A 27,281-nucleotide genomic window follows, 5' to 3' on the forward strand; every position below is an offset into this window, starting at 1 on the left:
AACACCTTCCTGTTCGAGAGCCCGACGTTAGAAATGAAACTATAAGCCGTGTGTCTTAATATGGGCTCTATTCCTAGTGATATAGTTTCTGTATTTGTTCAGAAAATTAATAGCGCCCGAGAAATATTTGAACCTCTTATTTAAGTACGATATGGTCTGTTTATAGTCAAACACTAACTCAATGTGGATAATTGTCCTATGCTAGAAGTTTTGTCTGACCATTTATTTTTTATTAGACCTATTGAAACTACTACTGGCCGTCCATATGATGGCTTATTAGTTGCTGTAAATAAGAAGTTTAGATGCAGTTTTTATGAACCTAGAGATCTAGCCATTCTGTTCAACTGAATCGAAAACCTAATAGCTATGTCTTTGGGGACGATATAATCCCCTACAGTCCCCGGGGAAGGGGCTGCAAGTTACAAACTTTGACCATTGTTTACATATGGTTATTATGGAGTGTACAGACGTTTTCAGGGGGACTTTTTCGTGTTGAGGTGGTAGTGGTCCGGGAGAGGGGAAGGGGGAGGGGTTATGTTGGGGATCTTTCCATGGAGGTATTTATCATGTGGGAAGAGAACTTCCATGAAGGGGGCGCAGTATTTTTGTTCATTATTAAAAGCATTAAAACTTAAAACAAACATAAAATCTTACGTATATATGGGGGTTCGTCCCCTCCAAAATACCTTGCTCTTCGCACTAAAGTATTTTTAGTAATTTCAACTATTTACTCTACGGCCTTTGCGATTTAGAGGTCATTCTTAAAGATTTGGAGTAAAATTCAAGCTTTAGTGTAAAGAGCGAGGTATTTACGAGGGGGAAAACCCCCTCATATACGTAATAAAAAATACACAAATATAGAAGTTCGCTATCTAAATTAATCCGTAAGGTACGTATGTTTATTACTAACAGAAGGTTCGTATAAAAAAAAAAATTGCGTTTCTATGTAGCCAAAAATTGGAGAGCAACTAGCAACAACCTCCTTCATTCTTTTTTTTTTTATCAAAATCAAAACTATGAAGAAATCCATTTAGCAAAAAAAAAAAAATATACCAATTTTATTTTGATTACTCATGTGCAGTGGGCCAAAATCAAACATGCATTAATTCAAAAACGTTCAAATATTAAATAAAAAAAAACATGTTTTTTTACTGCAAGTAAGGAGTAACACTAAATCTTAAAACGAACAGAAATTACTCCGTATATGAAAGGGCTTGTCCCCTCCGCAACGCCTCGCTCTTTACGCTAAAGTTCTTTCATTGTTTCAAAAAATAGAGTTGTAACAGTCAAAACTTAGTGTAAAGAGCAAGTCGTTGCGGAGGGGAAAATCTTTTTCATATATGGAGTCATTTCTGTGCGTTTTAATGTTGCTCCTTACTTGCAGTTAAAAAAAAACTTTTTTTATAATTAATATCAAAAAGACTTGAGTCATTTGTTGTTTACTGAAAACTCAAAAGATTGCTTACATTAAAATTTTTGTTTAGCCAATTGATTTTCTGTAAATTAAATTGAAATATTCTCTTTTTAATAACATATATACAACTTAGAAAAAAGAGTAACTTTAGAATAATTTGCTTTTCTGAATTTTCCTCACCTTAACCCAGCGTCAGTATTGCCAGTCTCGGAGATTCAATCTTCATTTAAGTGAGCTTAATCATGCAATATCATAAATCCAAAAGGATGTTTTTGAATGGTTCTTAAGTAAGAGGACGCATGTTAAATACATTACCTTTCATTAGCTGTGTATAAGTACTTCAGTTTTTTTTTTGTTTTTTTTGCGTTCAGATTTAATTCATTATTCATTTGTCGTAGTACATTTTCTTGAAAAAAAAAGATAAATGGACGGATTATTAGGTGAGTGAATTTGAAATCGGACACAAGAAAACATTTTCTTATGGATAATTCAAACGTAAAATGAACAGAAATTATTATAAAAGAAGAAATCAAGACTAAAACACAATAATTTACAATAAATAATGAAACCGAACTTAAAATACCTCAACCCGACAAATTCCCCCCATATTCCCCCTGGAATATGGGTTTAAGTTAGACGCAATGCTATAGCATTCACCTATACTAAAGAGCCAGAAGACTTCAATGTAATATTTCTTTCCTGGAGGCACTTCATATGTAAGCAGTGGTCATGTAAACTTCGGACGGGGTTCATTTGGATGCAAATTAAATGTTCTAGTGTTTTTTTAAGAGTCAAAAGTGATTGAGGGCATCTCTCTCCCCTACGAAATTTTACCCCTAATCCCCCTCTCCTATGCCCATTTTACCCCTAACAAATCCAATTAAATATTCTAGATAACCATTTTGCTCAAAATAGTTCAAAGATCAAATTACCATACCTCCAGAACTGACAGCCCTGTACCAGCATTCAATGCAAAGGTTGTAACTTATGAAGTTATCCATTGTTAAGGTATAAGTTGTTATGGAAAGTGTGTTCATACAAACTTTGGAGACGGCTCATTCAATTGGAAATTGAATATTACAGTCATTTTTGAGATTCAAAATTGATTAGAGGGCAACCAACCCCACGCCTCTTTTTTATCCTAAATATATCCAAGCAAAATTTTGAGATAGCCATCTTATTCGAAGAAGTCGAAAAGTCAAATAACTATACTTCTAGGGATAACAAAGACCCCCCACAGGCCCTGGGGAAAGTGTTATACACTATATAGGTTAACGATTGTTTATATATGATGTTGATCATTGGGAAAAGGCTGCGAGTTTGATTTTGAGTATCCAATACGGTTAAGGGCATGAAGGTATAAACCTTTAGAAAATGTTGATGGGGACAGCAAACAAACTCAAAACACACTATATGCAGGAGGTCTGACGAAATAGTAACTTAATTACCTTAATTCGCACTTCGGAGCGAAATAAGGTCCAATGTTGGATCTGTTCGGCTCCATTGTTGAGATGGCTGTTGATCCATTGTAGTTGAGAGTTAAAACATTTTACACAGAATATAAAAGGACAGGGTTGTGACTGTGTTTACAGCCCAGTGACATGCTTCCGACTAAGAGTGTGCTAGGATAAACACAATTTAAGCCCACTTGGTAACAGTGACCACGGATAGGTATGATCGAGGGGAATATTCTTCTGTAGTTTAGAGTAGACACCACAGTACATTGTCAATTTCTGATAGGGTATGTGAATTAGTTATGTATGACAAGCAGCATCAGCATCCTAGCACAACTCTTTTTTATATGCATATATAATATTCACTATTTACGAGACAAAGACGATGGGCAGTTCCAGTTGGATCTTGAAGGTTCGGCTTTCTATTCTTTTCAGAGTCTCCTTTTAAAAACTTTAGCTGATGTTGAAGACTCTGTCTCCTTGCTTAAACAGTTCCAATCATTGATGACCCTTTGGCTAAAGAAGTCTTGTCTGATTCTACTGTTAACTTGGGGCTTATGAAGCTTCTTAGAATGAGCTCGTGTCTGTCTTTCGCCGGAGTTATTAGTATATAACTCCGCTTGTGTCAGAAGGTCAAAGATGGGAGTTTTATTTTAAATAGCCTTTCACTATATGGTTTCTCAACAATTCCAGAGATAAACTTGGTGAACTTCCTTTGTACATCTTGAATCAACTGTACATCAGATTTTTAAAAAGGACCAGCAAGGTAGGTTCCAAAGTCAAGAACTGGTCTCATAATCGCCTTGTTTAGCTTCAAGAAGATTCCATGTGATCGGCTAGTAAGTGTTCTTTTAATATCTCCAGGGCCAGAATTTTCTTTGGAAACAGTTTGTGCACGGTGTTCGTGACCTTAAGAAGATTATCTATGGGGGATGATGTCTGGTTATCATTTATAGTTTATTGGTACAGAGGATTATTGTGACTAAAATGAATGGTGACGCATTTTTATATGCTAAAAGAGAGAAGCTACCTATCTGCCCATGCCTGAATGTGGTTATTTTCAGATTGTATTGATGATTCATCAGGCACACTAAAAAGTTTTGAGTCATCAGCATAAAGGATTAAATGGTTGCTGATTTCGGTAATCATATGATTTATATAAAGAAGAAGCAATGTGGGTCCCGAAGCTGTTCCCTGGGGAACACTGCTTAAAACATTACGGGGCTGGGAGTTGGTGCATTTGCTGTCTGTTGTGAATACCCATTGAGCCTGAGATCTACCAGCCAAGAAGTCCATTAGCCAGCCTACTAATTCATGGTAAAGGTATTGTGATAAGGTACAGCATCAATTTCTAAGGAATGGATATGAGTATTAAGATGGAACTTTAAAATTATGCCAAGGGGGAAGTAGAAAAAGGAGCGGACAACCCACAGGGAAGGATTTTAAGCTATCCAATTTTGTCTATTTTTGACATGCAGGATATATCATTTGGGAATATAGCCTGAATTAACTTGGTCATTCCTACCCCCCCCCCCCCTTCCAGCATCAATAATAAAGGCATAGACTAAAATTATATCTATGAACTAAGAAGGATTAGACAACAAGTCCCAAAAAATCATTCAATTTTCATCTGGTGGGTAATTGAGGCTTAGGAAATTAGACATCATAACGTGCTCTTTTAGGCATCTTACCCTCCCCCCCCCCATAAAGACACAGAACTCCTCCTTAATAATACATCTGTGAATTATGAAGCATATCACTACAGTAAAATAAAGTGTAAAAATAAACGCCAGAAATGTTTGGTGCAGTAATAAGGAAGGTGTCACCATGCAGAACCCCAATGGACATTACCCACATTTTCCTACGGAAAAATCCTGCCAGACAGTTTAGTCACTGTTGAAGGCAACTCGACTATGACATTCACTCTATATGTAGAATCGTGCATTCAAAGAGAAAGTAAGACAAATAAAAATAATTAGAAAGATGAATTAAGAGAAATTCTTCTCCAAAAATTTCCTCTCCACTGAAAATTTTCTACCTAGAAATCCCCCCCCCCCACACACAAAAAAAAACTTCCATGAAAATGTACGTATGTTACCTAATGGCAAATACTATTTGTAAACAATGAAAAAAGTATAAAATTACAGCCCTTTCTCTAGGGGCTTTGAGGGGTCATGTCATACCCAGAGGCATATTCATTGAACCTTTCAAATATGATGAACCATATTTGAAAGGACTATCTCAAAATTTCATTCAGATGTCTTTAAGACGAAAAAACGGCATGAAAAGGGGCTAGTTGCCTTCCATTCTAATTGGTCACTTAAACTTTTAATTGTTTGTTTTAATGAGCCCTCTCCTGATCTTCTAAAATCCTGGGTTTGATACTATCATCCCAGGGAGAAACGAAAAAAGAACAAACAACACACATGATCTTTGATTAACAACAAAGGCAAAACTGCCTTTCCATCACAAAAAAAACTTGGGACTGTTCTAATTTTTCAATTATAGTGTTAAGATCCCATTTTATTGTAAGTTTTATTTAATTTATATAGTTTTCTGTGGATGGCTCTTGGATACAGAGCCGAATATTTTTTCGGGACCAATTTTACTGTCTTAGGTAAATTCGCTGTTATTTTACTTGTTGTTTTACCCATGACCCGTCTTTGGCAAAAAGTACACAGTTCCAAGTATCTGTAGATCAGAGCTTGAAGCCTCTACAATATTTCTCTTATTGTTTTGTAGTTAGGGAGGGGGTATATGCCTCAAAAGATGCATTTTAATGCCAAAATATCCTAAATCTTATTGATCTTTCAGATAAATAGAGCATTAATTCTAGGGCAGGGGTCATGCACGTAGAAATTGATATATAATCGGTCTTCATTTCTGAGAATATTTCAGGTTTATGCCAAAGCATCCGAATTCCCTTTGATCCTTCAAATAAATACAGCATTAGTTCTAAGGCAGGGGTCATGCAGGTAGAAATTGATATATAATCCATCTTGATTTCTGAGAATATTTCAGGTTTATGCAAAAACATCATAATTACCATTGATCCTGCAGATAAATACAGCATTAGTTCTAAGGCAGGGGTCATGCAGGTAAAAATTGGTATGTAATCCGTCTTGATCTCTGAAAAATTTCAGGTTTATGCTGTTATTATGAAAGTAAACAGTAACATTGAACTCCAAAATAAGCTGAACATATTCCTGATAAGAGGGGGGCTGTCCCCTCTTGAGGAAGAATCAGTACTTTATAATCAATAAAACTCTCACAACATAAAACTACCAAACTTGTTGCCTTCTGTCAGGTAGCCTTCATAAGCACACAAGTGAAGTATTAAAACATTGCCCACAGAATGGCCTGTCGATCAAACTGGCCTGTCAAATACAATGAGTACAATGAATAAAATGAAAAAAAGAAATGAGGGGATAAGTAAAAACATAGGTAAATTATAAAATAAATACATGGATGAATCCAACTGGGCTGTCAGATAAAAATGAAACAACAAAACTAACAGATTAACAATATAAATGACACTTTAACGTGATGCATTACAAATTTCATTTATTTATGATTTCAACAAACGCTGATAAAAAGCTCTTTCTGTAGCGCTCAGTTCTTGCATTAATAGGATTTAAAATTGGAATTTGTTGTGCTTTTGATCGATGTAAACGGGGCTTTGGAGGGTTATAATGGGCTGGGAGTATACATTGAAAGCATGGGTTACAACGCAGATTATTTTCGAAATTGGTACAAAGAGAAACACGTCGGACTGCCAAGGTAGGGAGGTGGAATTCCTTGAGGAGGAGAATGTAAGGCACTTTGCCGGGCAAACCGGCAAAGGTGTACCAGCACTTTGCCGGTACACCTTATGAAGGAATTTTTCTTCCAAAAAATGGATGACATATACTTTGATCAGCACATCAAGAGCTATTGACTGCTGTCGAAAAAAAATTTATCAGTCTTAGTTCAGAAGTTGACTTTTTTGCTGTAGGCCAATTTTCTAATATCATCACTAAGAAAGGAGGAAATGATAAACTCAAATTCCTTTAGTAATGAGAGAACTTTTAAAGTTTAAGGGGCGCATCTGATACCATTTCTCTACTGCAATTCCATTTGCAAAAAAAAAACGAATGATAAACTCAGCTGAAATCCCAAACAGAAACGGGTAGAAACAATAGATGGCAGCACTTTCAAAACTCGTGGGAAACTGCCACTTTTTTGTTTCTGTATTTTTTTTCTATTTATCACTCAAAGAAGATATATTGGCTGTGGGGCCGGGTAACTGCCGCATATATTTAACACGTATAGATTTTAGTCTATCTTCAATTTGAAACTAGTGCCTGCCTGCTTGCCTTCTAGAACAGAGCTTTCCACTTGAAAGCAGAAACATGGTTTAATGAAACGAAAGCTTGACTGCATAACTTCAGATAGTTCTATCTGGAAAAGGCTATAGAACTCCACTTCACTTCACACACTATACGCTCTGGCTCAAGGACAAGCAAAAACCATCATTCTTGGCCCCAGGCAAGAGTTCTATGAAGCTTTCCAAAATGCAAAGTCATATTGATCAATCCAGCCTAAGGTCCACACTTTCCATAAAAACCGCATAGGTTAGACAATTACCACTTTCTAGGAATAAGCTGCAATCAGGGTGCTAGGAACAACAAAAAAACATGACAAAACCTAAGCGTTGCTATTGCAACACAATTCAGGTTTTTAAGAGGGAGAGGGGGTAGCTAGAAGTGTTGTTTTTTATATATAAATTCACAAAGGGCTAAATAGGATTCAATCAATATTTTGCTTTCCAGCTTTCAATTCAATTCAATTTATTCAAATAAAAATAAAATATAACACCAATAATAATAAGGATCCTGGAAGCGAACTTGTTGAGGACCATAACCACAAAAAATTGAAAATGAAGAAGAGAGAAAAAAAGAAAAGAGAAAACATGGGTAACTAAAGCAAATTGAATAAAAATTTAGAGAGTTATAATATCAAAATTCTAGTACATTGTTATACAGCGTGCGAAAACTTGTGGATAGCTCGACACTGGAGGGTATTATATTCCATTGAAGTATAGATTTATAAATGGGGATCGCTGGGCGGAACTAGAGACACACTTGGGGACAATGAAGGAACGGTTGGATGAACGGAGACAGAGACCTTCATAATTATTAATATTAAAATAAGATAATAATTGAGGAGGAAGATTTTTATGGTAAGCGGAGTATGCAAGGTATAGATTTAATTTTTTGATGATTTGTTCAAAAGGGATAATACCAAAATCGGAGTACAAGTCCTGGGTGGGATATAGTCGGGGCAGCCGAAAAACTGCTTTGATGGCACGGTTTTGGGCAGATTTTAATTTATTGGTAACTGAAGGAAAAGTGTTGCCCAAAAAAGATCCACAGTATGAGATATATGGGTAAATAAAAAAGTAATAAAGGGTGACAAGGATATCGGGAGGAAGAAAATAATTCGCACAATTAATCATACTTATCTGTCGCAAAATTATGGCTCACGTGTGGGACACGTGTGTTGCAAATGATAGGGAGGAGTCTATGTGGACACCAAGAAACTTGGCAACTTCGACCTGTGGGAGGAGATGGGTAGAATATTTTAGGCCAAGTGCTTGCTGAGCTTCATTTTTTTTGTCAGGGGTTCGAAATAATACAACCTGACCTTTCTTGATGTTAATGGTCATGCAGTTAACTAGAAACCACTCCTGTACTCTGTTCAGAAGGATTTGAGTAGAGGCGACGACGGATGGTAAATTAGGACCGGTGATGAAAAAGTTGCTATAGTCAGCAAAAAGTACTGGGTGCACTGATGGACCCAGGTCCGTAACCAAATCATCAATATAAAGAAGAAAAAGTATTGGACTAAGAACAGAGCCCTGTGGGACGCCCCTTCGGACAGGAAGGGGATGTGAAGTCACCCCGCCCAGACTCACACCCTGTACTCTACCAGAGAGATAAGAGCCAAACCATGAGAAAGGAACTCCAAGAATCCACAAACAAGCCCAATACAGTATTTTTAAGGTCAAGTTGGGAACGTATAAACTGTGTGGCGTCTATTAGTGCATGAGCAGTTGAAAATTTGGAACGGAAGCCATATTGATGAGGAGAAATCAACGAATCTGAAAAATGAATCCCAAATAAAAAGGGAGAAAGACGTCGGAATATAATTCTCTCGAGCACTTTAGATATAACTGGGAGAAGTGAGATTGGACGATAATTACTTATCTCAGACGGATCGCCTTTTTTATAAATCGGGATAACAATTGCTGATACAAATATTTCTGGAAAGACTCCATTGGTCATAGACAGGTTTGCTATGTGCACAACGGGTCCACAAACATAGGAAGATACGGTCCTAAGAAGCTTATTACTTATCCCAAAGAAGTCAGGTGTACTACTATTAGAGAGACATTTGATAACTTGAAGCACCTCTTTACAATCAGTTGGAGAGAAAAACATGGATCCAAGATTCTTGCTAGGTTGTACTGACTGGGAGAAGGAACAGGAGTTAGCATTTGGAATATTAGTGAAATAATTATTAAAAGCAACCGGTACTGAACTTGGGTCAATTAATCTGCCGCTGATGTCCTTAAGGTTAAGAGGTACAGATCTTGAATTCCTTATTTTTGAAAGATTTCATTTATTGTGGACCAAATTTTTTGCAAGTACCCTTTGCAATGAGAGATTTTTGAATAATAATAATTTTTTTGCTTCCCGGACAAGTTTGGTATATAATTTTTGTATTTTTTATAATTAGTCAGGTCAATAACGTTACTGGTTTTGCAAGCTAACTTATATAGGTCATTGTTTCGGTATGAAGAGATTATCAGGCTATTAGACATCCAGGTTCGTATATGGGTAGTTTTTCGGTTTGATATACAAACTAGAAAGGTTGAACTGATAAAATCACTCAGTCCGTGCGTAAAACCCTTTGTGGCTGAATTAACATCCTGACAATCCAAAACCTTGGACCAGTCGAAGGATTTCAAATGGTCCGTGAACCTGTTCATATTCACAGTATTTTATATTCTATTATACGTAGGAGTGTTAGTTCTAGAGGGTTGAGTAGCTGGTAGGGAGGGTAGCGAGGGATAGATTGGAAAGTGATCCGACAGGTCAGAAAATATTATTTTGGAGGAGAGGTGGTTTCCCAGGGAAGTGGATACAAAAATGTTGTCAATTACAGTAGCTGTAGACCTCACAGGATCCACTCTAGTAGGAAAAAGGATTGTGGGAAGAAAACCACTTAAGGTGAATGTTTCAAAAAAGGTATCGCAATCATTATTATTGCTAACATTTAGTAAATTACAACTGAAGTCCCCAAAAACTATTGTCTTCTTTTGTGGTAAATTAATAAAACTAGAAAAATCATCAAACAGATTACAAAAGAAAGGGGTCGGAAATGAGGAGGGCTTATAAAATAATGAAAAAATAAAAGAATTCTCGTCAACACTTATGTCTACGATTATTGAATAAATGCATCTATTATTTATAGGTTTGCGAGAATAAGGATTCATAGTCTAATAGCCTGGTGAATTTCAGACTTGACCGGATGTAAAGAGAAATGCCGCCAGAGGACTTGGTTAATTTTCTTTCAATACGAATAGATTGAAAACCAGGGAGGTAAAATTCATTCTTATCATCAATTTCTGAAAGCCACATTTCCGTTATTCCAATTACGTCGAAAGGGCAGAAACCATTAATTAAAATTAAGTCTTCAAACTTAGTTCACTTATCCCGTATACTTCTGACGTTAAAGCAAATTACATTAAGTTTGGTCTCTTCCATTAGCTTAGGTTTCACATTTTTCACAAAATCAAAAGTGTCGAGATGTTCACAGTTAATTTGGTTTAAAGGGCTATCGGGGCTAGCTAAGGGGCTGGTGGGCAAATTATTTTGGTCATCGTAATAGTTAAAAACAACATTATTGCACAGTGATAAATTCGTGAGAAACGTAACATCTTGTGCAGTGCACATTTAAACATCCATTGAGGTCTGAGTTTCATCATCTCCTTGATTAGAATATCGGAAATCTTCTTCAGCCGACGAAATATCATTGGTGGTGATTTTGGACTGGGATGGAAAGTTTGCCGTTTTGTTCTTAGATTTCTTGCCTTTGACTAGGGCTATGGCACCGCACCGACTACCGTCTTGGGGGTTGTGGCAATTTCAGAGCTTGCATTAATTTGATTTGTAGTTGAGTCTACAGGCTTAACTAGCTTTGATGTGGAATCTATGTCCTTTTTCATGGAGGATAATTGAGCCAAAGCTATTTCTAATATGTCATCAAACTAGGAGTTTAGTGATAGCTTTCTTCTTGAGAATATTTTTGGTTTCCTCAGCTTCATTACTAACCTTAATTAAGTGACTGACTGTGAGATAAGTTGCAAGCCTTTGCCATTATTGGCTATTTTTAGATGAATCTTTTGGAGGGCAGGATGTTGAAGTAAACTTAGGTAAGGGATGGGGGGAATGACTAGAACCTTGAGTATGAACATTATTTGCCTCTTTTGGAAATGATACTGTCTTTGCATCTGCCACAGCAACTGTTGCTTGGCTTCTACTGGGCCAATGGGGTGTGGGTTGCCAAGGGATTCTTGCAGCTACAACTGAGTAGGGTAGGTTCATTTTATCATATTTTCTAAGGATTACAACTCGCTTTTGGTGAGCTGGGCAAGATTGTTTTTGGAGGGCTGTGTGTCCCTTACGGTTACTATTTCTGCAGAGAGGGTCTGACTCAGGGCATTCACTAATTGCGTGGCCGGTTTTCCCACACTTAAGGCAAGACGAATGGGACTGTTTGCAGTGTTTGTTGCTGTGGCCGTGGGCAAGACAAGTGGAGCATGGTGGGGTATTAGGCTTAAAAATCTTGTGAAAAAGGGACATACCGTACAAGAATATTTCTCCACTTAGCTCAACTTTGCTGGAAATGAGGATTGAATGGCTAGGGTGAAGAAAACCTTCTTTGTTTAAACTTAGCCTTATAGTAGTTGAAGGATTGATGAGAAGACCTGAAGAATCTATTAGTTCAGTTTGTATTTCCTCCACGTTTACACTGGTATCAACACCATACAGCACATACTTGTGTAACTTTTCCACATCTTTTTTTGTGGCTAAAATTTTTGAGCCATCAAGAGTTATTTCTTTGGATTTTGACAGGACATAGTCTGCCGCCTGAGAAGACGTAAAGTAAATATCAATAGACTCGTCCTGCTTGAAAACAGGTTCAAAATTTACCTTGGTGATCAGAAAGAAAGTTTTCCTAATTTGTATTATTCGATCTTTTGAAATGGGTTGGCCATTGGTTTTCTTGATAGAGACAGTATAATAATTGGGGTGATCGTTAGCACTAGTTTCTGGGACACTTGAAGAGAAGGGGTTGCACTATCGTTGGTGAACGAGTTTCATCCTTTTTCCTCTTTTTGCCAGGCGTCTCACCTCTTTCATTAGAGTTAGTTTCGGATAAGGCCTGAATTCCTGACAAGTGGCTAACAGTTTTGGATCGCGTAGGGGGGGGGGGGGGGGGGTTCTAGGAAGAGTTTTATAGGTAGGTTGGAATGGCGACTGGCTAAGAGTTTCAGTGGGGGCATCCTTCTCGGGTGGCAGCCTTAGGGGCTTTTTCCTGTCATTTATTCTGACGAGATACTGCAGATTCACAAACTGTTCATCAGTCTTAATCGCAGCTTTTAATCAGCAATAACACCAATATATTCAAGTATACACTAATAATAACTCACTTTGTATGAAGTGAGCAATCCCTCACAATTAAGTCTGAAAGTTAACTGCGCAATCTAACACAATACAGTACAAAAAGTAATCCGATTAGGTTCATAAGCTAGTTCCTTTTAGTTCAGATACTAAACTCATACTGAGTTTAGTGGCATTCATACCAATGCCACTTTAGAATTGGCATTGGTGCAGTATTTTTTTTTTCTTACATATTTGCGTCAATGCAGAAAAAATAAACTGTTTGCACAACAGAAGGGGTGACGTCATTGTCTCATTGATCTATTACCATATGCAGGGCCCATTGGCCCTACAAATCACAATAATTGCATATATCTTTCTTGTATGGTAGTTCCAATACTTTCAAATAATTGTTTTGTTTTTTTTTTTTATTTTTGTATCCTTCCCACTTTCCTAAGGAATGTAGATCCCTCATTAATTTTTCTTTTGGAAGATGGGTCATATTTCATAAAAGGGCAAAACCGGGCAAACTACAAGAAATCAAGTAGAGCCTATTCTTTTTACAATTGCTATTCTGTAATGACCATCAGTCTTGTTTTAAACTACAATAGTCAAACCCGACTTCATTTCAAGACATAAAAAAATAATAGAGAAAAGGAACTAGAGGAGAGGATTGCTAACAACAAAAAATTTGTTTACAATTGTGTTACAGGAAATTTTTGATGTTTTCCTCGGGTCAGCCGGGATCGAACCTGAGCGCCATCAATTTAACCCCTCAGACGTATCCACTATACCATCCCGAGGTATAGTTTGTAAGATTTATTCAAATAGTGATTTGTTAAATTAAATATAACAGCTGATGTAATTTGAAATAACAATTTATTGACAGCAGTATATTTTACAATCAAGATCATAAGTTCACTAGCCAGAAAAAACATTCTAACTCACAATTGCCAGCAGAATAAGGTGGTGATGACTTGTAGGATATGAAGGTAGTAAACTAGTATTATTAGAAAACAGTGGCTCCCTAAAGGATACATTATGGTATTAGGCTATGTCCACAGTTAAGGCTATTGAGAAAGAATCAAGAAATCAGAAAACAATTCTTATGGGTTATGTTTAGCCTATAACAACAGACTATTCAGGTAGGTAAGAAACAAATTTACCTTTTAAGTCAGAATTGCATTCTGAATCTAAATTTAACATTCATTTGTGTCAGAAATGGGTTCTCCCTATGCAAACTGTGTTAAATATGATTATTCTGCATATTATAAAGTAAGAATTGTTGTTTCAACATTTCCTTATGTGAAGGAGCTTATATAGGCCTAGCCTATACCTTAATTTTGGATTCAAGATTCAATTCTGACTATAGAGGTAAGTTTTTACCAAAGAGGTAAGTACTGGCATATGAAATTCTGTTAGACAGCAACCAGAGGGCAAGGACATTAGTGTTGTGTCAGTCCAAATTCTGACTACTCATTATAATCTTATGACACTAACTTGGCATTCAGCAGAGAGAGACTGAAACCAGAGTTTTGCTTGGATTCCCAATAGGCCTACTTAGTGCTTGAGCCAAACACAAAGTTCCATCTGAATAATCTGTTAATATAAACATTGCCCATTCTTACTTTATGATATGCTGGAAAATTTTAGTTAACACATTTTAAGGATTCTTCCTCTACAGGCCTACTTTATCTGCAATACAGGCCTCCTTTATGTACAAATAAAAAAAACTGATGTCATTTTCAACAGGTTTCTGGCTATTTTTGAGAATTCAGTAAATATGCTGTTCTAATAATTTCACTAGAATGGGAGTGAATAGATCACTTGATGTCTCCTCTATGCTCTTTTGTAATTCAATAATCACCCTTTCTGGGGGAAATTATATTTTGAGCCCTTAATCTTAGAATACAATTGCTTCCTAAAAGTTGCATTATTACTATCTATTTGTAAACTTTACAACTTTGACTTATGTCTGCAAAAAATCAAGAAGTTGAGGTATTAAATATTATTTTGGTACTTACCTGTTGGCTAGTAGCCTATACACACAAGAATGTGGATCTATAAAATCAGACAATAAGCAGTTTATTGCTATTTGTATACACAGACAATTAGCTTCAACTCAGTGGAAAGTTATATCTTAATAAATATTTAGTTGGTATTTTGGTTAGGTTAGATTACATTTTGCATGTACTCTTGTTGTAGTCATTCTTTGTCAAGATTTTGCTTGAATGCACCCACCAAATCAGTAGCCACTGTATCTTCAGAGAGTTGATTCCACAAGTTTGTTACTTACTGGCTAAAGAAATGGCTTATTTATTGGATTGAAGAGTAATTGTTGAAGATTTTTTTTTGTGAATGCTCTCTAATTACAAAATGTTCCAGTGGGGACAAGGAGATCAGGAAGAATATTTTTGGAAATAATGTTGCAGGCCTAATTATTTTGCCATATTTCCTCTAGCATGTAAGAGTAATCAGCATCAAAGTATGTAAATGCTCATATGTGTATGTATGAAGATATGGTATTTGTTTTAGGCCTTCAATCACTTTGATTGCTCTTTGCTGTACTCTTTCTAGTCTTTCTTTGTTTTCTTGGAATAGGGTGACACCAGGAACATTCTAACCTCTAGGGGTGGGCAAACTAGTGCCTTGTAGAGCTTCGTAAATACTTTTGGGTATCTTTTGGAGATATGTCTTTTGATCTTTCTGAGAGATTGGAGGGAAGACAACAATACAGATTTTATATGGGTGCTGAACTTAAGTTGATGATCAACAACAACTCCAAGATTTCTTTCTTCAGAAACTACTGCATAAAGGGGGTTACCTTGGAGATGGTACTGCTGATGTAGATTGTGATTGCCAAAGTGGATTAACTGGCATTTATCAGCATTGAAAGAGAGGAGCCATGTATCAGCCCAAGTCCCAAGAATAAGAATGTTAAGATCCTTTTGGATAAATTGCAGGTCAGAGGGTGTAGCTACTTAACCAATAAGTTTTGAATCATCAGCATAAAGAGTGAAGAGGTTTGAGAGAAGGTTGGGTACATCATTTATATTGAAATTGAAGAGACTTGGTCAAGAAATGGTCCCATAGCAAATGCTGCTTAAAACAGTTGAAGATGAGGAGAAATGACAGTAATGAACTCTTAAGGGTAATTAACTCTTATAAGTTGCATTCTTTCTGAAAGAATACTGTGTATCCACTGGCAAATAACCTCATCAACAGCTTCTGCTTTTGTTTGGTGGTGAGGAATTCATGACAAACTCAGACAAATGCTTTTGAGCAGTCTAGAAGCACCATGTTGACAGAGAAATTTTTATCCTACAATGATGTGACATACTCATATGCCTGTAGTAGGTTAGTTATCAATGATCCTATATATTCAAAGTCATGTTGAGGGGAAGTGAGTATGTTGTTAGTTTCAAAGTGCTGAATTACAGCTTTGCTGATAAATCTCTTGAGCACCTTTATAACTGCAATAGCAATGTGGATGGGACAGTCATTTTTGGCATGATGGGGCCTTTTTTGTGGATTGGTGATGTTTTCCACTCTGATGGTAGTTGTCCATTTTTTAGGTACAGCTGGAACAGTATACAGGGGAGAACTGAGAACATTTCAGCACTCCTTGAGAAGACTTGGATGCATCTCATTTGCTCATTGCTGATTTTTGTCATTCCTCATTCGCGTTTGTTAACACCAAGTTTATCAAGGCTAGTTAAGACCATTTCCTCAGTAACTGACAATTCTGGTATTGGATCAAGTATTAAATCTGCAGGTGCTGCAGGGATAGTTAGACAAGATCAGATGGTGAAAGCAGAGCTAAACTGGGTATTCTATTCACTAGCCTTGTCTACTGAGGATGAGTGGGTTAATCTGTAATGTTTGTGATCAGAAATGGTTTGGATTCTTAGCAGAAACATGTCTCTAAATGGATATGGGGTTTGCCTTAATATCTGTGGCAAGCTGCTCCTCATGTTCAGATTTCAGTTTCCTAATTGCATTTTGGGCAAGGATTTAAGCCTTTGCATACGTCTGCCAATTTCCCTGTGTTTTCTTGTTTTGTACCTTTTCTGGGCTCTGGCTATCCTGATGATTATTCTTTATGTATCGTTTGTGAGGAATGGAATTGGGAAAATATATGGAAGGGTGGATGGGAAGAATTTCTATTTAAATTCCCAAGTTTTGATTTCAATGAAGATGCAAAAAATTTCTAGGGTGGAAAAAAAGAAAATTAGATGTGTGGTGGAATAAAAGAAGAAAAAGAGGAATAGTTAAATATATTTTAAATGAGAAATAACAGGAGTGATCTAAGCAGTGCAGGTTACCAGTGAGTGCACTATCATCACTATCTAGTTTGCTGCTAAACAAGAAGCCCCAATGGATTTTTCATTTTCATTATTATTCAGAGATAATAGAAATATATGTCAAACATAAACTCTTGTAACATTATGAATAATAATAATAACAAACATTTTTATCAAAAGAAATTTCCCTTGACCCTCTCCTCCTTTTGTTAAAGAAACATTAACATTATTGCCCACAATTATTACAAATATAAGGTGAGAGTTTTGATGAAAATATATTCATAACAAAGGTGTACACAGGTCTGACTGTTTGGGGAGGTGGTAGTCAACTATTCTTTAAATTAATTCATATGTGGCCAATTACAGTTGCTGAGTGTTGGAAATTAAACGTAAAAATGGACATAGCCAGGATGCACAGTTCATTTCAATGTAAAAAGCAAGTAACTTTATAGAAAAATTGCCCCTTAGAGGAGCCACAGTTTTTTTATTTTTGGTCTTTCTAGTTATAATACTAATGGTTAGGAATTTGTATGTTTTTCCCCCTTTTCATTTTAAGCCTGAAACTTGCAAATAACAAATACCTGATTGTTAAGTGTTGTACATTTTGTTACGATTTTGTGCTTTGGAAATTTTTTCTTGGGGGGGGGGGCGTTGGTCAAACCAAAATAAATTTCTTTATATGCATTTTTGTTAATTTAGGCCCCTGGGTATGGCCTTGCTCTCTTACAATCCATCTAAAAGTTCCGTCAAAAGACACAATTAGACTGATCTGTCAAACTTAACCCCACCAAGGCCAAACAAGTCTTATAAGGAATACAACATCTGACTTCACATTGATTGTTGGCTTCTTCAATCTTTTTCCGCCAATACTTCTTGCATCAGCGTAACCTCATTCTCCTACTATATTTAAAATTCACTAATTAGATTTATAACTAAACAAAGCACGCGTGTCCGTACAACAGTTGAATTTAAATGTTATGAACTTTCATCAATTTGCATAATGTTTCAATTAATTAATAATGCCAATTTATTCAGTTAATCCAGTCAATAAATTAACTCGCCCCAATTCGATTGGTTTATTAACTAATAGTAGTTATAATTTAGTAAAAATAACTATCTTCTTGTGTCTGAGAATCATACTTGGGTCTTTGCCTGATCTCAGTTGTTGCTTGTTAGGATATAATCCACAAAGAGATACACTGAGAAGCCATTGCTGAGTGGCCCAGAAGGAGCTAAGCTGTAGCAAGACGGCTTTGAAAAATGGTTGTTTTGTTGAAAATGACTAGAGTTGTGGGCATGGATGTTTCCATTTTCTCTAGATTTCTTGGGACTCTCAGTCTTTATTGGAGGTCCCCTAACTAAAAGATGATCATGTTGTAAAATACAGCCAAGACATGGCTTGTCAAGCTTAGTGTTTGAATTTTACCGTTCTTTATTAGAGTTTGAATTATTCTCATGAAGAAAACTTCTATTATTCTTTCTTTTAAAACTTCTTAGAAAACTTAATATTAATCTCATGCAGATATATTTATTTCGAAAATCCTTTTTTACTGAGAAATTTGGTTGTTCTGCTATAGATGACTCAGTAATTGAACGATTCAAACGAGTTGCTAAGGTTGAGGAAGTTCATCCCCTCCTAAGACTGGGTGTATTTTTTAGCCATCCAGATCTTCACGTCATCTTAGATTGTGTTGAGAAGGGGCAGAAATTCTACTTGTACACTGGTCGTTGCCCCTCCTCTGATGCAATGCACTTAGGGCATTTGATTCCATTTTTGTTTACAAAGTAAGTCGTAGTTTTAGGATGATTGTCATAGTTTATGACAATTATGATTTATATATTTTTCATAGAATATTTTTATTTTATTATATTCACTCTTATTTTATTATATTCATAGATATTTTGTAATATAAAAAATATTGTTTGATAGCTTGTAATTATGTATTTATATAAATAGTACATACTTATGCTCTAATTTTGTATTTAGTTCTATAGTTTTAAGTTGATTTCATATTCATAACAATTAAAGCTAATACTAAAGAGCTGATTATGCGACTACCTAACTAAACAAATATCTTTTTGAACATAACTTTGTATTTGATTTTTTAAATCTTGTATTATTAATTATTTTAATCATTTGTTCATTTACTTGGTGCTTCAATATCTATAGATATTATTTTTCAAAAAAAAAAAATCCAACTAAAAAAACAAAGCAAACGATTATGCTTTGAAATCTGAACCTGTTTTTTAGTTTGATATTTATGCTTATTTATCACGATATATATATATATATATTTACACTAGGCAATCATGTAAGTGGTGTTTACTATTTATTTAAGGGTAGTTATTCGATGATACCGTGGAATCATGTAAGGGATATTTTTGATGATGTGGAGAAGTCATGTAACGGATTTTTTTTTTTAACTGCGGATTTTGTATTTTCTCTGGTATTTTTTCAAAATAGCAGACAATCATTAATAGCTATTGACAAAGGTTGCGAATAGTGGCTCTCCAGAAGGAGACATACAAGGACAAAAAGAAATGCGTTTTTAGATTGCTAATTTTATTTTATTTATGAACTTGTTCACGTTTTTTGGCAATTCATACCCCCCCTCCTCTCTATATAGCCGTAGGCTATATACAAAGCAAACAAAAAATAAAAGTTGCTCTATTATATTCCTTATTTTATGCTCTTTTCCATTATAATAGTCGTTGCCCTGGTAATGCACCCCCCCATTACATTGATGGAAACATATATAGCCCTAATAATATAGCTGTTTATTGTTCTTTCAATCGATTGGTCTGTTGTGAAGTCGGTTACTCCCTATCGACTTCAAGATATTCAGTTTAGCTGGAGTGTTTGCTGAATATTGGATAAAATAAACTATTTTAAATGAGTTAAAAATGTGAGTAATAATAGAAGGAAACATGATGATCTGATCAATATAAATATATCCTAGTTTTTATATAGCAAAGAGATATATAAGATAATTAAGGGGGAGGGTGAATTGTAAAAATGTAAACAAAACCGTGAAATTGAACATAAAATCAACAATCTAAGATCTTTTTTGTTCTAGCATGTCTCCTTCTGGAAAACCGCTATTGTTAACCTTAAGTGGGCTATTTTTTGACGTAAGAGTAAAAACATCAATTAGTATTTCCTAGTTTTTCGTATTAGTATACGAAAAATTAGTATATTAGTATACGTATTAGTATACGTAGCGTTCTTGTAAGTTTTTTTTTTTTCATGATGCATATACAGTTTCTTTATGACAATGGGCCCTCATGCTATTATACTTTTTTTGCAGTTGTTTCTTTTTAGATTTGCTATTTCATTTGTATTTTATCGTACTCTTTTATTTACTATAAATAGTGTCTTGATAATTTACTTCTTTTTCCTTTATGAATTTAAGCATTATCTGGTTTGTTAGTACCTTATTTCTTTCCCAAATACGGTGGGAAATGGAGAGGAAGAAAATTTTAAACCGAAATGATTTCTATTTTTCGCTTTAAGCTTTTTATGATTTCTGTTATATTATTATCCAAAAATACGGTATAAGCCCATAAGAGGGATTGCCCCCCCTCTAATGTGTAAATATATAGCCCAATTTATATATGTCCCAAGCCTTAAATTGAATCAACGTTGACGTAATCAAGAAACGAAAAAACACATGTGAAATATATCACTTGGGCTGTATATTTGCACGTTGGGGAAGGGGCGAGGGTAAAATATAATTGAAGCGCCTTCAAAACGTGTTAACTAGAATTCTCCTACACATTATGAAGTAAGAATTGTTTTCTTAACACATTTCTTTCTCAACAGCGCCAATTCTAGGCTTATACCAAAAAGACTCTTGAATTTATTCAACATATTCTCTTGATAATCATCTTTGAATCTAAAATACAATTTATGAACAATTACGTCAGCTATTCCGAAAGTAACTTATGCTTTAAAATAAAAAAAACAAGATGATTTGTTTTTTAACTTACGCTTTCGGGATCTACACCCTTAGCCTAAAATTCATCGCAGTTAATCGCCTGTTGGTAAAACTGGCTTTGATTTTTTTTACATTTTCATTTTTCAGTTCTTGTCAGTTTGGATGTGGCCAAATTAAAAAGTTTTTAAGACTTTGGGAAAAATTGAGTTTACAGCCCGCCTTTTTAAACTAAACAGACTATATTGACTTTTTCAAAAGATTTTTTGACAGAGTAAACGTAGGAAAACAAAGAAAAAAAAAACAAAAAAACAGTCAACGAAAAAAGGCAGAAAAATAAAAAAAATCGGTTGAGTATCTTCCAAATGTATTCGCTACAATTTTTCTGCATATTATGAAGTAAGAATTGTTTTCTTATTATGTTTCCTTCTCAATAGCCCCAGTTATACGCTTATACCATATTTTGTTTTCTTTTTCATTTTTGTCTAATGTAAATACTAAAATAAGGTACTTCTCTGAGGTAAAAATTAGTCAGAAAAAAAAGAAAATCGTAAGAATTTCTGTTGAGAACGCCGTTCAAACCGTCATCAGTGAAGGAATAAGATTTTTTTTTTACAAAGTTACTAAAGTTTAAAGTCTACCAGACAATTTTGACAAATCTGACAAAACAAAAACTAACACAAGAAGTTCCTTTCTTGAATAACAGTGAAAAGGCAGCTGATTATTAAACCCATATTAAGTGGCATATTAAATTATCAAATGGAAAAATTTGTGGTCTAAGTTTTTGAGCGGAGGTCGTGGCCCAGCTATTTGTATTTTTATCCCCTTCTCCCTGGATGTGTGTTCTTCGTTGTCTCTTCGTTCTCTTGTGTTTTGTCACCCTTAGCTAATCTGGTCTCAGGAAGTAAAATTGATTTTCTTTTGCCCTAACTTGTTCTCACAGTATTTGGAAGTCCTCTATTTTCACTCAACAGAAAGAATCAGGAAAGGGGTTTTTTGATATTAAAATTGATTTTGCTGTACCTTTTATAACTTGCTACTGAGTCTCAATAAATGTCCCCCCTCCCCCTTTCCGCCATGGATATGACAGAATCATGTTTTCATTTTTGTTTACTTCTTTGCTTCAATTGTCTAAAGCTGCTAGATTCTATTAATTCTAGATAATCTATAGCAGCGTACATAAAAGGCGTCAATGCATATTTTATTGGAAAGCTGGCCAAGTTGGCTCCCCAAAAAATCGTTTAGTATGCAAAATAGAACTTATTGTTTTGTTATATAGAGGACGTCATTGTAAACTAATTACTTTAAGCGCTGCTTAAAGTAATTAGTACAAATAAGAACCTATAGTTACCCTCCAGCTGCTGAACGTACTGTTTGATGTCTAGCCGTGACGAAGGTTTTTTTTAAATACGTTGTCAAGGTTGGATGGGCTAAAACCAGTCCTGGTTTCCAAAATCATGTCTAGGGTGTTAATTCTCCTGGATGTATGAGGTGTCAACCGTGGTTTAAGAAAATCCCCTGAGGATCAAACGAGGTGGGAAAATAAGTTATCTTGCTAGTACTCCTTCTGAGGATTAAGCATTGCTGAAGGATGGGGAGTAGTGATAGAGTCTCCCCTCACTTTTGACAGACGAGTGTTGCCTCTCCTATCCGATCTGAAGCTGGCGTTCTTGATATGGCGGAAACTAGTGATGGGCACCTTGACACTACCGAGGAAGGCTTATTCTATGAAGACAAAAAGAGATGGGAAACCCCTATCCAGAGATACCAAGCCTGAGAGGGCATTAATAGTCGTGTGGTAATTGATTCTGTCTTCTTTTTTTACGTGGGGGAGTGGGCGCCAGTTTTGACCCAGTTTTTTTGGGGTTCGTCCGCAGTAATAATCAGTATGTTAATAGTAACAATAAGGACTTGATTTGTTTCTAAAACACGAAAATATCTGGAGTTAATCAGCTTGCCTTCAGAATATCACCAGATTTGTTTTTCTCAGCAGAGAAAGATGCTTCAGACAGTGAAATTTTATCTTCTTGACCTGACAGGAATTATATAACAGTCTGCAAATGGCCTTTATACAATCCTTTTTTGTATCCATTTTCATTTTCTTTGAAATTGCAATCTGTCGAAGTTGCAATCTCCTTGACTTTAGGCGCTAAAAGCTTTTTCTGAATGAATATGACAGAATCATTTCATTTTTGTTCATTTTAAATATTAATGGTCTGAATTTTTACTTCTTTGCTTCATTTGTCTAAAGCTGCTAGTCACCCTCCAGCTGCTGAACGTACTGTGTGATGTCTACTCTGCTACCCCACTTTTCCACGGCGGGCCAGCTCCAGGCACTAAGACAGTCCACGAATGGCCTTCCTACGTTTTTTTTTCAGATTCGGTTTTTAAATGGCTGCAGGAGGTTTGAGATATTTTTTTGTATTGCCTTACGAGGAACTAAAATATTTTAGAAATGGTCTTGATAGAATTGTTTTCTTATATTCTTTATTTTTTAGATGGTTACAGGAAGTTTTTGATGTTCCAGTTATTATCCAAATTACAGATGACGAGGAATATTTCTGGAAGGAGTTGAGTTTAGAAAAAGTAAAAGAAAATGCAGTCGAAAATATAAAAGATATTATAGCTATTGATTTTTACCCAGACAAGACGTTCATTTTCAAAAATTTGGAGTATATGGGGTAATTATTCTTTTTTATCGTTTTCACTATTTTATCAGATTTACGTCAACAAGAAAACAGATAAATAGAGAGTACAAGACATAAGTCAGGATATAATAACATTACCGTATCTATGGTGGGTGTTAGTTATAAAAACTTATAGTTTTAGCATAGTAGCATGACCCATTAAAAATATTGGAAAAATAGATTAAAAATTAAATTATTAATTAAGACAAATTTAAAATTAAACAACCAATTAAACAACCAAAAAATGACACAATTAAACAACCAAAAAAATGAGAGAATTCCTGAGCATTTAATCTATGAATAAACACTGAAGGATAGTATTAACTTTTTAAAATACAAAGAATATACGTGTAGACAAGGCTGACGATTTTATAGCGTTAAATATATAAGACGCATTTGCGTTTAATATATAGAACCTCATAATTTTGAACGTTTGGCACATAAAATGTTTAACGTTATACCGTGTTTTCTGTAACTTGTAACCAGATATTCCCAAATTCTTGTGAAAATGGGTCAATATAAAAACTAAGTCATATCTTAACATTGGACAATCTCTGTTGCTAGGTTGGAAAAAAAAAAAACAAGGCTGAAACACCTAAAGACAAAAAATAAAAATTTAACAAACAACCACAAATTAGTAACTGAGAAAGAGTAAGACTGAAACGACTGGAGAAAACAACTATTATAACAAATAATTATAGAACAACAGTAATTATTTACTGAAAAAGAATAGTTAAAAAAACTGTAAAAATCAAACAGTTCGTGGTAACTGTTGCCTTGTTTTTAGAAAATAAGGAGAAACACCCCTTAAAGGGCACAGAATCTTAACAAAAATCACACCATCATATTCAGCATATCAGAGAACCCTATAGCAGAAGTTCAAGCTCCTATATACAAAAATGTGGAATTTTGAATTTTTTGCCACAAGACGGATCACGGATGCGTGTTTATTTGTTGTTGTTTTTTTGTTTTGTTTTTTTTTCCAGGGGTTATCGTATCGATCCAGTGGTCCTAGAATGTCGTGTGAGGGCTCACTCGAACGGAAGTGAAAAGTTCTAGTGTTTTTAAGTAACCAAAAAATTGGAAGGCATCTAGGTCCCCTCCCACGCTAATTTTTTTCCAAAGTCACAGGATCAAAATTCTGAGATAACCATTTTATTCAGCATAGTCGAAAAACCTGATAAATATGTTTTTGGGGACGCCTTACTCCCCCACAGTCCCCGTGGGAGGGGCAGCAAGTTACAAACTTTGACCAATGTATGCACATAGTAATGGTTATTGGGAAATGTACGAACGCTTTCAGGTTTTTTTTTCAGTTCAGGGGAGGGGTTTTGCGGAGGAAACTTTCCGGGGAGAAATTTGTCATGGGGGAAGGAAATTTCCATGAAAGGGGCGCAGGATTTTTTTAGCATTTTTTTAAAGAACAATGAAAAAATAAATATGAAAAAATTTTTTCAACTGAAAGTAAGGAGGAGCATTAAAACTTAAAGTGAACCGAAATTATAACGCATATGAGGGATTTACCTCCTCCTAATACCTCGCTCTTTACGCTAAAGTAATTTTATTAATTTCAACTATTTATTCTACGGCCTTAATGATTCAGGGGTCATTCTTAAAGAATTGGGACAAAATTTAAACTTTGGTGTAAAGAGTGAGGTATTGACGAGGGGGTGAACCCTCTCATATACGTAATAAAAACATACGAACAAAGAAAATCGTTACAAAAGTTAATTCATGAGTTACGTAAATTTTTACTAATAAAAACGTTCGTAAAAAAATTAAAAGTTCTAGTTGCCTTTTTAAATAACCGAGAAATTGGAGGGTAACTAGGCCTACTCCCCCGCTTCTTTTTTCTCCAAATCGTCCGATCAAAACTATGAGAAAGCCATTTAGCCATAAAAATAAATTAATATGCAAATTTTGTTTGAATTATTCATGTGCGGAAAGCCACAATCAAAACATGCATTATTTCAAAAACGTTCAGAAAAAAAAGAAGTGTTTTTAACTGAAAGTAAGGAGCGAGCTTAAACTTAAAACGAACAGAAATTAATCCGTACATTAATCTCGCTCCTTACTTTCAGTTAAAAAACACTTGTTTTTTTTTATTTAATAACTGAAAAAGAACAGGATTGCTTTGTATCTATGGAATCTCTGAAACTATTTTTCTTTCTTTCTTATGCTAGGTTCTTGTAATTTTGTGTATTTGGCTCTGGTCATATTCAGAAGTTGGTGTATGCTCTGTCTCCCGCATGCTTATCTTCAGGACGAATAAATTCATTCGGAGAAAACCAGCACTGCAATGCGCATGTACAGCTTGACGATTTATTCGATAATCTGATTTGGAATTTTAGCTAAGGAATTTACGGATTTAATGTCCTCTGAATATCCAATTTAATCGATTTTTGTCCTGCTCACTTCAAAGCCGATATTTATTGTCTTATTGAATATGTTTAATTTTTGTAAAACTCAGAACAGTCCGATTCTGCATAAGATTAACAAATGGCTTGTATTTGTTTTCTCCTATGTTATTTTATTTTCTATATCAGTGGTTCTCAAGCTAGGGGGTGGCGGGCGAATATTAAATGGATTGTGGTTGTGATCATTAGTATTTATAATGTTCAGATTCCGTAGTGGTGAGTAGGGGAACTTATTTGTTATAATTGAAAAACAATGCAGGTGTCCCCAAATGAATGAAAGACTGCTGAAGTAAGAAACACGACTTAAACAATTTTTGTTTTTACATAATTCCACCTGTCCATTTTTGTACAAAGTAATTTCAATGGAAAAAATGTATTTGTTTCCGATTTTTCTTCATTACAGTTTCAGCATCCATTCAATTTTTAATCACTGTGAGTTTGGTATACCCAATTTATTTCTGTGCTTACTTTAATGGAAACCATAGCCAAAAGTCCGGCCTCACATAGATATACGTCAGTAAAGAGGAGGACTTTCATAGATTCATCAAACAGGCAAGGATAGTTATCAGCAACTGAAAGACGGAATTTCGACATCTGTTTACGATTGCAACTATTTTCAGCGAAGTCTTTCAGCGATCTTCCGGTAAATCATAGGTAATGTATTGACCTTTCCCGGTCTCAATGTAGTAGGGATGATCCCGCCTTCACGAACTGTTCAAAAACAATTTAAAAAGCTGTATTTAAAACTAAGCCAAAAAGTAAAAAAATGTGAATATACATTGTATGATCCTCTATCCAAATCTGCGTTCTCAATTTTGGAACTCTCTGAATTTCAAGATAAAGATTGCGATATATTTAATGGCCCATAGGTTTGACCCATAAAGAAAGGGGGACCAGGTGCTTTTTACTTAAGGAGGGAGGGTACATTAAGTGTACTTTTGAATATCTATTTTCAGTTTAGTTTTCGTAGGATAAGCCTTTTAAAAATCTCATACGGACAACAGGTGTGGGGCAAAAATATACATTTTTTTAAAGCCCCCCCCCCTCTGTGAAATTTAATTCCTGTTTACATGCCTCTCTCCCTTCCCTTTTTTGCCAAAAGGTCACCTGTTGAATAGTAAATAAATATTGTAAAACCAAAACATGTTCTCACTGTACTCGCCACCTTTTCCCCAATTTTCAATTTTGAACTTAGTCTACTATGCAACATGTCAAGTTTCTAAGTCCGAATTAATTATTAAAAGATTTTTAAAAAAAAGTATGTTTGTGTCTCTTGCTTGTTTTTTCTACTCTAAGTTAAATTCATACTTTTTGCAATTAAAATTGTTTCGACGTCAACTCTATGGTTGTCCATGAGGAA

General features: G+C 35.2%; 2 protein-coding genes across 4 annotated transcripts in view; one reads left to right on the forward strand and one right to left on the reverse strand.

The window, feature by feature from the left end:
• LOC136026113 (importin-5-like) overlaps positions 1 to 27,281 on the reverse strand; it is a 130,835-nt gene that overhangs the window by 41,433 nt on the left and 62,121 nt on the right. The window lies entirely within an intron of this gene.
• The window catches only part of LOC136026120 (tryptophan--tRNA ligase, cytoplasmic-like), a 29,780-nt gene continuing 20,478 nt past the window's right edge, over positions 17,980 to 27,281 (forward strand). Inside the window, exons 1-3 of one of the 3 annotated variants that reach the window (XM_065702410.1) lie at positions 17,980 to 18,667; positions 23,316 to 23,498; positions 25,688 to 27,275. In XM_065702410.1, coding sequence (XP_065558482.1) covers positions 18,399 to 18,667; positions 23,316 to 23,498; positions 25,688 to 25,697 — 462 coding nt within the window. In that variant the 5' untranslated portion in view covers positions 17,980 to 18,398 and the 3' untranslated portion in view covers positions 25,698 to 27,275. Of the gene's footprint in view, positions 18,668 to 23,315; positions 23,499 to 25,687; positions 27,276 to 27,281 lie in introns of those variants that run through there. The other 2 variants (XM_065702408.1, XM_065702411.1) reach the window with 2 other exon arrangements.

This window comes from Artemia franciscana, chromosome 4, assembly GCF_032884065.1.
Source record: "Artemia franciscana chromosome 4, ASM3288406v1, whole genome shotgun sequence".
Lineage (NCBI taxonomy): Eukaryota > Metazoa > Arthropoda > Branchiopoda > Anostraca > Artemiidae > Artemia > Artemia franciscana.